This window comes from Aotus nancymaae, unplaced genomic scaffold (assembly GCF_030222135.1).
Source record: "Aotus nancymaae isolate 86718 unplaced genomic scaffold, 86718_ANA_hifiasm-v0.15.2.pri h1tg000025l, whole genome shotgun sequence".
NCBI lineage: Eukaryota > Metazoa > Chordata > Mammalia > Primates > Aotidae > Aotus > Aotus nancymaae.
Genome location: NW_026988438.1, coordinates 26,115,494 through 26,129,015, shown reverse-complemented (window position 1 = coordinate 26,129,015; position 13,522 = coordinate 26,115,494). Strand labels below are relative to the sequence as shown.

The 13,522-nt window shown below is 43.4% G+C and overlaps 1 protein-coding gene across 5 annotated transcripts in view; it reads left to right on the top strand.

The window, feature by feature from the left end:
- The window catches only part of NPSR1 (neuropeptide S receptor 1), a 199,967-nt gene that overhangs the window by 163,987 nt on the left and 22,458 nt on the right, over nt 1-13,522 (top strand). For 3 of the 5 annotated variants that reach the window (XM_064380305.1, XM_064380303.1, XM_064380306.1), the window contains 2 exons: nt 4,857-4,943; nt 8,613-8,793. In XM_064380305.1, coding sequence (XP_064236375.1) covers nt 4,857-4,943; nt 8,613-8,793 — 268 coding nt within the window. Of the gene's footprint in view, nt 1-4,856; nt 4,944-8,612; nt 8,794-10,009; nt 10,423-13,522 lie in introns of those variants that run through there. The other 2 variants (XM_064380307.1, XM_064380304.1) reach the window with 1 other exon arrangement.

Here is a 13,522-nt window from a genome sequence, read left to right as displayed (position 1 = left end):
CAGAAAGGGCTATCTGGTGAGTTACATGAAACTCATATCTAGCTATGATTTACAGTTGGATCTGGACTAAAAACCTCCTGAAAAGAAACTCAAAATGCTTTCCTACTTGAAGGTTCAGAGATACGCAGGCATGCCAACTGAATGGGGAGAGAGGGAGCACCTCAGATGACAAGAAAAAGACAGTAAGATTCCTGAACATGAAAACATTCTGGAGAATATGGAGTCAGGCACAATGAGTGCCTCAAGGGCAAAAGGAAATGTAAGTTCTGGGCCACAGAAGAGCATTCCCACCTAACCACTCTGGCCACTCATCAGCATCGAGGGAGGAAAACATTGTGTGTGGGAGGGCTAAAGAAGCTGAAATCCCTGGGAGTTCAAGCAAGTCTGGTGTAGCCCCCTGGAATAGCACAGCACAGAGGAGCGAGGCCATTTCCTTGTTTCCTGGCAGAAGAACTTGGACAGCAGGTATCCCAGGGAAGAGCAGTGGTGCTGAATAGTCCACAGCCCTGGGACAGAACTGAGGCCCTGAAAGGAGGAGCAGAAGAGCAGAGCAACTGCCCAAGGTCAAGAGCAATGACAAAGAAGACTTACAATGTGGCTTAGAAATGACTGTGTCTGTGGAGCATCTGGTGCCCAGCCGGAGCCCCTCAAGAAGCAGTCACTGGCAAAGAGGAAGTCTGGGTGAAGGGGCCTGGGGCAGCCCAGGGCAGCCGCAGTGAACCTAGAAAGCAGGATCCAGAAAGTGTCACCGAGTCTCCCTGGTGGCCTAGTGGCTAGGATTCGGCGCTTTCAGAAAGTGTCACCGCAAAGACACAGGCAGTAGCCCGGGTGGATCCTGGAACACTCTGAGACACCTCCTTGGGTCTACCAGAAAAACTAGAGGAACTAAAATACCCTGGGAAGAAACCGACTACAGTCCTGCAGCTAAGCAGATGAGACCTAATACACTTAAAACACTGAACTGATGATTTCAGGCAGTACTCATGCTATATTTGTAAAGAGAATGTTACTATTCAAAATGAATTTCAAATTTTAAAACTTAAAAATCAGGAAAAACTGCTAAAAATACGTTGAAGTTTTTAAAAATCAACCTAACATATACAAAATTTCTAACATAGGAAGCACATTTATTTTAAAATATTGTCAGTTAGACTTCCTTGTTTATAAAGAAATCACCTGCACTCATTATAGGTCCACGGATGAATTCCCCCCACCACTTCCCATAAACCAATTCTACTTCCGTTTGAAATCCCAAGGTACCAATTCCTCCCACTTCAGGTGCTCAGCCTATATGAAGAATGGGTTCCCAGCAGCTCTGTAAGAGGCCTGTGGTCTTGGGAAGGTGAGGAGCCAGAAATGGCCATTTGGAGACTAAATTTTCAGCATGGGCCTCCATTAGGGATGTACCCTGGAACTGAAACAGTCCACATCAGTGTGCTTCTTCCAGTCCCAAATCAAATGGACCTGCCAACTTCAGGCTACCCAAGTTATTAATGCACAGTGACAGCGGAATTGAACAGCTTTTCACTGCAGCTCAGCGCCAAGGCCTGGGTAGAAATAATCCTTTTATCTCCCAATAAAGGAGAATTACCGGCATTTTGTAGCTCAGCTCTCTCTGAAGAGCCATCTTTAGAAGCTAGAGGCTTTGCATTTCCTGGAATGGTCAGATTAAAGATGCTTTTCACTGATCTCTGGGCAGGTAGTTGATTATATTGTCACCCCGTTGCCCTGTGGAAAGCACTGCAAGTTTCCATTTTAAAGAGATTTCAGAGCACAAATGTCATTCTCGAAAACTTTTCTGAAAGACCAACTTAGTCTGCAGAGCCATACTGTTTAGGGGCCAGCTGTTGCCTAGGAACAGCGAGTGGGGACATTTTGAAAGAATATAATTTGGTCTGCTGTCTTCTTTACTTACCCCCCATGGGAATAATCTCACCCTGATCATTTTCTGCTTTACATAATTCTTACACAGATAACAACCTTGTATAATAGACAATCAAATGTAGTAATACCTTCTGTTCACTTCCATAAAGTTGGCTCACCTTCCACCTGAAATACTGTTAAAACTGCATTCATCTCAACTGATAGCACATCCGACATCCCCAGCGTGGGGTTTGGCTCCTTGAATACATTATTTTATGTTAATCTTCAAAGTAACTCTGCGAATTAGGTGTTCTACGCCTCGATTTTTAAATGGAGAATCTGAAGCTGGGAACTTTAGACAATTTGCCTAAGGTTACACAGTTAGTAATTGGTAGAGACGGAAGATGCATTCTAGTCCGATCTTACAGCCTGTGTCCTTCCCAAGATCCCATCCTAGAAATCAAGGTTTCTCGCCCTTGACACCTTTGGCATTTTGGACTGGATAATTCTTTGCTGTGGGGGCTGCCCTGTGCATTGAAGGATGTTTGGCAACATTTCTGGCTTCTGCCCACTAGACGCCGGTAGCACACATGCACACACAATTGTGATAACCAAAAATGTGTCCATTGCCGAAAGTTCCCTGTAAAGCAAGATCACCTTAGTGGAGAATCACTACTCTAAATGTTCTGAAGCATTTGCTTTCTTACAAGGCTGAGGTTTCATGGTCCCAGGAAATGCACAGAATGATTTGAAGACCCTAATAGTATTTAGGAGGGTATACTTTAAGAAATATGAATTAATTATAATAAGCATTTTAGTTATTTGTACCTAAAGAGCCCCTATTCCTGTTACTCTTGAAAATCATTTGTCCTCTGAAGTGAGTAAATGTTCACATTGCACAAACACTCAGAAGCTTCAATGGCCTGCTGCCACCTCAGGAGTTCAGCCCAAACTCCTCACAAAGACATTCAAGGCCTCCCCAGTTTGTCTTCAGTTCTCTTCTCCACTCTCAAACCCCACACATTTGCAGGCTACAGCCAAGCAATATGACTCACTGTGGTTAAAACGCATCCTACATTTTCTCGTTCCATGTCTTGGCTGAGGATGTTCACTCTCTGCTTCCCACCTCTCCCAATCCCACGCTGCACCCTGCCTTTGTTTTGGAATACTTCTTATGTCATTTGAGTTCACTTGATGCTCTCTGCCTCTCCCACACAGCCTCACCAGCACAGTGGTGGAGGGATGGGTCTCTCCTCTGTCCACAGTTGGTTTCGATCTGTCTTAGTCCATTTTCTGATGCTATAACAGAATACCACAGGCTGGAAAATTTTTTTTTTTTTTGAAGAGATTTATTTGGCTTATGGTTCTAGAGGCTGGGAAATCCAAGAGCAGGGTGCCTGCAACTGGCAAGGGTCATCTCATGGCAGAAGACAGAGGGTGAAAGCGAGCAAGAAATAGAAAGTCAAGCCAAACTCGTCCATTTCATGAGAAGTCCACTTCCACAATAATAGCAATAATCCATTCGTGAGGGCCAAGCCCTGGTGGCCTAATCACCTCTCAAGGGCTCCACCTCCCAATACTGTTACAATGACAATTAAATTTAAATATGAGTTTTGGCAGAGACATTCAAACCACAGCAGCCTCTCTCTCATCTCAACCAGTTTTATGGAGAGTGTGTGGTCTTGCATGCTGGGTTGAAAATTCTTAGAGAACAAGAACTCTATTTCAGCCCTTCCAGTCAGTCCTTATCTCTTAGCAGATATACTATGCTTGTGGGGTTGGGCGAGATCAGATTGGAGGTGGGATTGAATGAATATTGCAAATATGTAAATATCTGACTGGTTTCCATGGGCATTAAAATAAATTTCAAACGTGAGAGCTGCGCAGTGCAGTGAGGACAATGGGGCACAGCAGACTGCCTTTCTAGTGCACAGCTACCCTGCTCCGTGTGACGTGGATGCACCGGGTGGGCCTCTGACCAAGGCCACCACTGGGGTTGTGCCCATTGAGCCTCACTGGGTGGCTCCTGGCTGACAGGTGTGCGGGGCTGGCATCCTCTTCATATTTCCCTCACTGAATATGTGCCCTAGGCAGGCCTGTGCTTATCAGAGGAAGGGTCCTTTTTCTGAATTTTCACAAAGGTGGCATATGGGCTGGTGGAAGCCCTGACAGTAAAAACTCTTCCCTGAGGAAAAGGACACTGCATCTGACATTTTTATCCCCAAATTTACAGTAACCACTCCTTTAACTAAGGCCTATGGCATTGGATCCTGCCTAGCCTAATCCTATCCCCTCATTGTACTGCTACTTAACTAATGAGAGGTGGTTATTGATTCATTCAACACATTTGTATTAGTCATTCATATGTGTATAGGCTACAGGAGTGCAGAAAACAAAGCCCCTGTCCTCATCAAGCTTGTATTCTAGTGGATTCTTATATTCACTCCTCAGTGTTCAGCATCAGACAGCAGTCCACATATGAAAAAATGTATATCCAAGCTCCTATTGTGGAGAGTTCTGATACCCCTGGATTGAGCTTTGCTTGAGAGTGTTTTTTTGATGAATGTGTTTGTCTGGGGCAACCATTTTAGAAAATAATTTTGCCCAGGTTGCTAAAGTGGCCTCATGGGTGTCTCAGCATAGCCAGGGCTCAGAGATTAGTGCTCCTCAGGGAAGGGCTCAGTTCCTGCAAGGTCACATGCTCTAATTCCAGCTACAGCTAGCTCAGGCCATCTGACCAGGTTTCTTGAGAGAGTCTGAGTATTCTATAGCATTTGCACATAATATTAAGGTGTAAACTGAGTATTCTCTAGAAAGCAGCCCAGAACTATCTTTAATCTAAGAATTTCCAAGGAGGCCATCTGGGCATAAGCACACAGGATATAAGTGAAAACTGGAGAACTGGAGTCTAACCTTTAATGTTCCTATTGGCAGAAACAGACACTGTCACATCTTGAACACTTCATCTTACTATTCCCCTCTTGTATCTTCAGATGGGAAACTGTGCAGCCACTACAACCGAGGACTCATCTCAAAGGCAAAACTCAAGGCTATCAAGTATAGCATCATCATCATTCTTGGTAAGCAATGTCCCTTCTTGAGCTGTAAAGTGGTATGAACATCCCAAAAGCAAGCTTGCTCCTGGACCTGGTGGCAGAAAGGAATTTGTCGATGGGCACTTCTACACTGGTCTGATTGGAAAGGAATGTGTGAAACTCATCAGACCATCCATGGTTCTTTCAAAGGCTGAAATTTGGTTCCTAAGAGTAGAGTAGTTCCTAAATTTGGCTTAAGAGTAGAGAGAAAGGAAAAGGAAAGGGCAGAAGACAGGAGGGTGGAAGGGCAGGTAAGGTGCCATAAGGGAAGAATTTGTAGTGACCCTAACATTAAATGTTCAGAAGAGATGGAAAGTCACTTCTACCTTATTTTTGCTTATGAACTCCAGCCCTGGGGAAGAGTGTGTCTTAAAGGAAGTGACCGAGTTAGCAGGTGATGTGAGCATCCCCTTCAGCTAGTTAGGTCCTAATCAGATTTCCTCCAAATTATTCAACCCATGGCCTTGGCAGGCAGCTGTATTCATAAGGAAAGGGCTCCTTGACAATTCTTTTTAAACATCCTTTCTCTAGTCTTTCCTCTGCCTTATTTTTCTTCTTGGTTCTACCTGGCAGTATAGGATATGGATCGATTTTCTTATCGTCTATCTCCCATGCTGGAGTAATAAATTTATGAGGGCAATGACTTTGGCTTTTGTGTGACTTACATTATCACCAAGACCTAAAATAGTTCCCCACACACTGCTCAACTAACATTTGTTAAATGAATGAATGAGTGCATACAAATATGCAAGAAGGAAAGCATTTGTGCTATTTTCTTTTTTATTTAGCTTAAATACCCACTACTTGCCCCTCTGTCAACTCTTGGAAGCCCGAGGAAGCATAGATCTCCCATTAGCTGCGTGTCAAAGCACCAGAACAGCCTTCTCACCTTTCTAAAACGCAACTGCAAAATGCCAAACAGACCACACGCAGCATGACTCAGCCAGCAGGACGTGGGCACAAAACAACACTGCAGGCGGAACTGGGATAAAACGTATACAACCCACCAGGGCTCAAAAACTTTCTCAGAGGCTTCTGAAGTAGATCAAAGACTCCTCTGCCTTCCACGATAGTCAGAACCACAGAGGCACGTTCCCTGGATGTTGAGTTGGAAAATGTATGCTTACAAGTGTGTCCCAGAGCCAGCATAGCCCTTTGTCATCAGCAACCATACTTCCAGGCCCTGTGAGAGCCCTTCAGTCAGCAAGCAGGGACACCCACTAGAGGGTCAGCAAGTGTTGTCATCCCTGTCAGACCAAAAGGGCCCTTTCTATAGCAAACACTTTGTAATGTCCCTTTCCCATCTTGAAATAAAATGTATACTTATACTACCTATCATGGTAACTAAAAGAATTAGGCCAGGCATGGTGGCTCACGCCTGTAATTCCAGCACTTTGGGAGGCTGAGGCAGGCGGATCACAAGTTCAGGAGTTTGAGACCAGCCTGACCAATATGGTGAAACCCTGTCTCTACTGAAAATACAAAAATCAGCCAGGCATGATGGCATGCACCTGTAGTCTCAGCTGCTCGGGAGGCTGAGGCGGGAGAATTGCTTGAATCAGGAAAGCGGAGGTTACAGTGAGGTGAGATTGCACCACTGAGCTCCAGCCTGTGTGACAGAGCGAGACTGTCTCAAAAAAAAAAAATACGTTGCCCCCAAAATAATATAAAGGTAATATAAAGGAGGAATAAGAATATAATCTATAATAAAACAATACTATTTTTGTTAATTAAAATTTATTCTAATTTTAATATGTAAAAACGTAAGCACAGCTACACTAGAAGAGTAATGAAGTAGTGATACCTACACCTTGACATAGTAACGGCTACGAATGAAAACCAAGACAGGTATTTTCATGGAGATATAAAAAAAATGTAAGTAGTATTGCCGTCAGTGACTTGATTTTCTGAGCTGCAAAAAAAAAAAAAAAAAAAATCCTTGGTAAATTTTTGAATTAAAGTAATCTTTCCTCCATTTGCAACAGAATTGCATTTCTAGAAAATTCAGTATTTTTTTAAAATATCTGTGTTTATGTGTAAAACAAAGTCAGGTTTCTAGACTGGGATAACTATACAGAGGGTTCTCCCCACATGAACGTCTAGTTGGGCCTTCAACGTAGATACAAATCTTTGCTAGCTGGGCTGCCTGTACCATGCCAAAGGACTGGCATCCCTGTGACAACTAGAATCCCCCAGCCTCACATACACACACATGCAAACACACAAGCACACAAGGCCATTTGCCCCAGACACTTTTCAGGGCCAATGTTTGAGTTAATTAGCCAGGATCCAGAACATTCAGTGGACTTTGTGTTTGAATTGCTCCTCTTCAATACATTGCCAAGGTCTAGGATCAAGAGGGGAACCATGAGTCAGTTTATTTTTCCAAAATTCCCCAACAAGTTACAGAATCCACATTACAGAGTTGTGGAGGAAAGCTTGTCCCTGCATGCAGAAAGCCAAGGAAGCCAAACTTCTACTCTGAGAAGAAATTCTATGGATGAGAAAGTGGGAGAAGGAGAGTGGAGGACATATGATGAGAATATGAGAGATGCGTGTATTTCCAGTCAACTTACGAGCGTTTTGCTCTGTGTAGTAGTCTGTGCCCTCCAGAGGAAAATGAAAGAGAGAGGTTTATTAGAAGGAATTGGCTCAGGTGATTACTGAGGCTGAGAATTCCCAAGCTATGAGTTGAAAGCTGGAGACCCAGGAAACCCAATGGTGTAGGTTCTAGTCCAAGTCTGAGGAGAGTGGATGGTATACGTTTCAGTTTGACTCCAAGTATGAAGGAAGGAGAAGACCAATGTCCTATCTCAAAGACAGGCAAGCAGAGTGAATTTTCTCTCACTTAACCTTTTTCGACAACCCAAACCTTCAACAGATTGGATGGGGCCTGCATACAGGGGAGGGCAATCTGCTTTTCTTACTCTACCAGTTTAAATGTTACTCTCATCCAGAAACATCTTCATATGCACCCAGAATAGTATTTAACCGAATCACTCCACACCCCAGTCAAGAAGTCTCAAAATTAACCATCACATTCTGAATCCCTACCTTTCATCCATTTGAGAATTTGGAGCCAAACAAAATTAGGGTCTCACACAAACCAGTGGATTTAAAGAAGGGTATTGTGTGGATGTTTTCTGGAGAGGCCAACTTAGAGATGAAAAAAAAACTGAAAACAGTGTGATTAAACCGGGCTGTGCTTTGAAAATATCGTGATCACCCCTTCTCCCTGCCATAACCTAAAACCAGTAGTCACTATGTGGTCAAAATGCTTCCTGTCCTTCTGTCTTTTCCTAGAGTCTTCAAAGTATTTTGCTGTTTTTTCCCGATCCCTGTATTGGATGAGAGCCTATGGTCATAGTCACCTGTTCCTGAGGTTTCTATAAAGAATCCACAACAGTAGAATTCTTTACCAATAGGGAAGCTCTATGACTTTTGCTCAGTCTTAGGAACATGTCTGTAAGATGTGTCCATATGTATGTGTGTATGTGTTTAAGTGAATATGACATCAATGCTCTAAACAGCATCTAACCCCAATTTTTCTGAGAAATCCCAGATCCCAAAGAACCTCCCAGGTAAAAGTCCAGTCAGGACCAACCAAAAAGACCTGCTGCTTGCTGTGGTGCTAATGGCTCTCTTCTCCCCCAGCCTTCATCTGCTGTTGGAGTCCATACTTTCTCTTTGACATTTTGGACAATTTCAACCTCCTTCCAGACACCCAGGAGCGTTTCTATGCCTCTGTGATCATTCAGAACCTGCCAGCATTGAATAGCGCCATCAACCCCCTCATTTACTGTGTCTTCAGCAGCTCCATCTCTTTCCCCTGCCGGTAAGGGGAGCTCTTGCATGAGTCAGACACACTGAAGGCCACTGCACTGGGATTCCACCAACATGTGGGTTTCTCATGCCCAAACTCTCCAGTAGGTTACAGAATGCCCCCCCAACACCTTTTTTTTTTCTTTTGAGACAGAGTCTTGCTCTGTTGCCAGGCTGGAGTGCAGTGGCATGATCTCAGCTCACTGCAACCTCTGCCTCCCAGGTTCAAGTGATCCTCCTGCCTCAGCCTCCTCAGTAGCTGGGACTGACTACAGGTGCATGCCACCATGCCCCACTAATTTTTGTATTTTTAATAGAGACATGGTTTCACAATGTTGGCCAGGATGGTCTTGATCTCTTGACCTCGTGGTCCACCCACCTGGGCCTCCTGAAGTGCTGGGATTACAAGCGTGAGCCACCATACGCGGCCAGAATCCTCCTTTTACAGATGAGAGGCTTGAGTGTCAGAAAGATTCCACTAATGTGACTGATTTAAACCCTGGCCCAGGCCACAGCCAATGTGCTTTTTCTTACACCACAACACCTCCTATAGCAACCACCTTAATCATGACACATCTAGAAGAACTTGCTTTTGTTCAAAGCATCTTCACATGAATTGCCTCAATATAATTCTATGGCAATAACAGAACATGGAGCCTTATTACCATTTTACAGATGATAAACAGAGTAAGTCTTACGAGTTTAATGACATCATTAAGGTTATATGAATAATTAGTAGCAGAGCTGAAATTAAATCCCTCCTACAGCTATTGTCATTCTGCTGTTTTTCTGCTGTTTTCCTGCATAAGCCACAGAGGGTAGGTGGAGAATTCCATATGAGATACAAGAGGAGAACGATTTAAGTCTTGGGCTTAATGCCAGTGGTTGAGATCTATATCTTGCCATTGCTTAGTCATAGTGATGTGTGACCTTGGGCAAGTTAGTTAACTTCTATAAACCTCATTTTCTTCATCTGTAAAAAGGGGCTAACAGCATTGTCTACCTGTTGGCCTGTGATGTCTCTGTCCTCTGGGCTCTGGTGCTGACCAGTGGGAAGGAGAGCTGTGAGTCATTAAGAAGGAAGGTCAGGGTACTACATGTAAAGTACCTGGCACAGTTTTTGTCTGATCTTTAATACGTTTTTTATAACTATTGTCTCTTAACACGTCTACTTCCCTTTTCATTAGGTCAAATTATTTCCCTCCCTGCTTCATTTTTACTTTCTCCAGGGAGCAAAGATCACAGGATTCCAGAACGACGTTCCGGGAGAGAACCGAGAGGCGTGAGATGCAGATTCTGTCCAAGCCAGAATTCATCTAGACCCTGGGGCAGTACCAGTGCTAGGCTGAGCACCATCAGCTCTCCCAGGTCCCTGTCACCCACTTGGGCACGTGCATGGAACCTGAGCCGACTTCACCCACCCTCGTCATCACCTGGGAGATGCACAAGATAAATGTTCTATTGAGTCCATGCACTGCATTAAGTATTGGCCAACACGAACTCCCCAGTTATTCATGCCAGCCAGGAAGGAAACGCCTTCCCTCCCCACCATTCCCAGTCTTCCTACCCACTGGCCAGCACCTGAACCCAGTGAACAGGGGCATCAGTGGCCCAGGGTCCTGGCTTGGATGCAGTGAGTAGATAGGCAAGCAGAAGGGACAAAAGTAGCAGGGTTATGCATGAATCTTCTCACTACAATAGAAGAAGGAAATAAAATACTTAATTAAGCCTAGATTTTTTCCCCAGTTTTGGATTGGAAATTCAGTGCTTGTAGCCAAGAAAGTGTTTGTCCTTGAAATGCCAACAAATTCATTTCCAGGCATTGGCACTTTGTACCTCTTCTGCAGATAGCCTTGGTTTGCAGGTGAGTGTGCTGGCAGCAGGCAAGTGCATTTCCTATTCCATCAACAAATGATTTGTGGAAAGGGCATGCTGTTGGCCCTCCAGAACAAGGTCAAACAAAGGGATACTGGCTCTTATAGAAAACAAGTTGTGTTAAAAAGCCATGGACCCCTGACTTCCAGCCTCTGAGAGCTGGTCCCTAGAACACACATGTCCTTGAGGCTTTCTGAGACCTCTTGCTCTGTATTCAACACTTGGGCCACTCTGGGCTCCATTCCTCACACCTCAAGAAGACTTCCCCTTCTTAACTACCTGAACCCTCTCTTTCATTGGGAGCTGGGTTCCTGTGGCTTTTCCAGCCTTGATGTTTCGCTAAGCTCTTTATTGTTTTTGCCTGTCACAGCCTTTGTCTAGCACCTCGGCCGGGAAGCGCTGGTGGGGCTTATTTTGACAGGTCTGGAGTTTGGCACTTATGAGCATAATCCAAGTGAAATATGACTTAATGTTTTCTAGTCAATTTCTCCCATCAGATTTTTCCACAAGTGGAAGTGAAATAATTTCATTTGATCATATAGACATCCCACCCACGGCTCTGGGATGCGCGTGAGCACCTTATTTTAGCTTCACATATATTCTTGACATTAAAGTCTCCTTGGCAAAATCCTCCTTCCCAGAATTATTCAGAGCTTAAATCATTTTTTTTTCTTTTTCTTTTTGGCATACTGCTAGTGGAGTCATTAAACTGTTCAGTATATTTTAATAGCACACCATTCCTCACTATGGTGTCAACTCAACTGCTTAAGGTCATGTGGGCTTTTTTTTTTTTTTTTGTAAACTCTCTTTTCAATTCAATCTGACCTTAGGGAAAGTATCTCTTTAAGAGGAAATCAGACTCCTCACTCACCATCTCTCCAAGAATTATTCTCTGAATTTGAGGAGCCTGAATAATCTAGTTTTATTTCTACACAATACTTTTGAAGCCTGCCTCCCTCTCTGTCCAATCAGCTAAACTTGAGCAACCCTGGAAGCTTTGAACAGTTGAGAAATGCTTTTCAACATTTCACTTTAAGTCAAGATGTGCCACAGAAGACCCACGGAACTGTTGCTAAAATAGCTGCCTGCACAGGAGCCAATTAACAGAGCAAAAACTGGCAGATGTCCTAGATGGCAAAACAGGAGGACCAGGTTCTCTTGACAGATGCTTTCAATCTTTGTCAAGTCTGGTCTGCAAACTACATTGCATGCCTACCTCATCCATCAGTAGATTACGGAAGTGAAGGAGAGAGTATAGTGAGGGGCATTGTGATCTACAGAAACTGTGAATGTGATTTCATAGCTGTTGTGATGCTGTCTCTCTCATTTCCCGTGAAGACTGGAAATCAATAAGATAAGGGTACAGGTTGCTGAAGGATAATCTGCCATTTAAATGAAACTTGCTTGATAGTGGTATGAATTCTAGAATTGTCATTTCCATGTATTTGCTGAGCTTGGGGAAACATGACTTAAGCATTATGAAAATACTGGTAATTAATAGTCTCGTGACCTTCAACAAATCATTTCACACCTCTGGGCATCAATGATCTCATCTGCAAGATGGAGACAAAATCAGCCTGGAGCAGAGGATCTTGGTGGTTCCTCCCAGACACAGGCTCTGAGAGTGAGAGCTTCTAGAATTCTTTCCCCAGGTGACCAATGACTCAGTGACTAACCGCTGAGTCATTTGCCCTTCAGAGGTATAACTTCTCTATCTATCACTATGAATGCAGAGAAATATCATTTCCCAACTGAGAAATGCAGTTTGAGCTCTTGGAGAAAATTAGAAACTTAGTGCTGTGACATTACTGTTTGCAGCCTTTGATGCCCAAGTGGAATCAGAGAAGCCAGCAGGGTGGTACCTAAGATGTCACCTAAGATGTCACTTTTTGAGACATCAAAAAGGAATAAAAACCAAGATGTCAAAAAGTCTGTGGTTACACTATTGCATAGCTTTAGGGACCGGAGAAAATTTAGGAGAGCCAGGGACAGGAGAAAATTTAGGAGAGCCAGAGTAGGTGTGCTTACTATATTCAGCCATACTCTAGAAAATAAGTGTCTCCACTTTACTGAACTAAATTAAACATGAATGGTAAAAAGTTTTCTACTTTCAGGGTGCATGTGACATAATTTCGTTGAAGTTTACTTTCACTAAGCAACATCTCCCACCTTTTTCCCCAGAAAATGGTAACACCTTTTTAATGACTTTCATTTGTGAATAATCATGAGAAAAAAAGAGTCCCTTTGAAACTAGCCCAACAGGCAGCTTAAACTTCCTAGCTTTGTTTGGAAAATTCTGTATAAACATATGCAGAAATGACCTTGCCTTTTCCAAATGCATTCACAGTGTCAATCAGAAAAGGTCACAAGCCTGAGTCTGAGAGAAAAAATGGAAAACAAAAATCTTTAGCAGGAAATAAAGTGATTCTGCTCTTCTAGAATTATCTTCGGTGAGTACAGACCTGCTGGCAACTCCAATTTCTTCATCATTTGACTATACCTCATATTATATGCAGATTGACCAGTGTTCCCTGAAGCTTTGAATTGCATTTAATTGAAGGGAGATGGTGCTAACTGTTGAGATGCCAACCTCTGTGCTTTTGGAAACATGAAAAACCCATGCCTCATTTCTCTGCAATTGCATTTTAAGAATACATTATCCACAACAGGGCTGGTCCAGTTAACATTTTAAAAGTGCAATTCTAGGCTTACGGAATGTTAAAGTCGATGGAGTCTTGTATCATCTAGTCTCATGGTTTTTGGACTGCTCAGAGACTCTGAGGCAGTTCCAAAGAGGTGACTCAATATTAATATTTTTACACGGCTGGGCATGGTGGCTCATGCCTGTAATCTCAGCACTTTGGGAG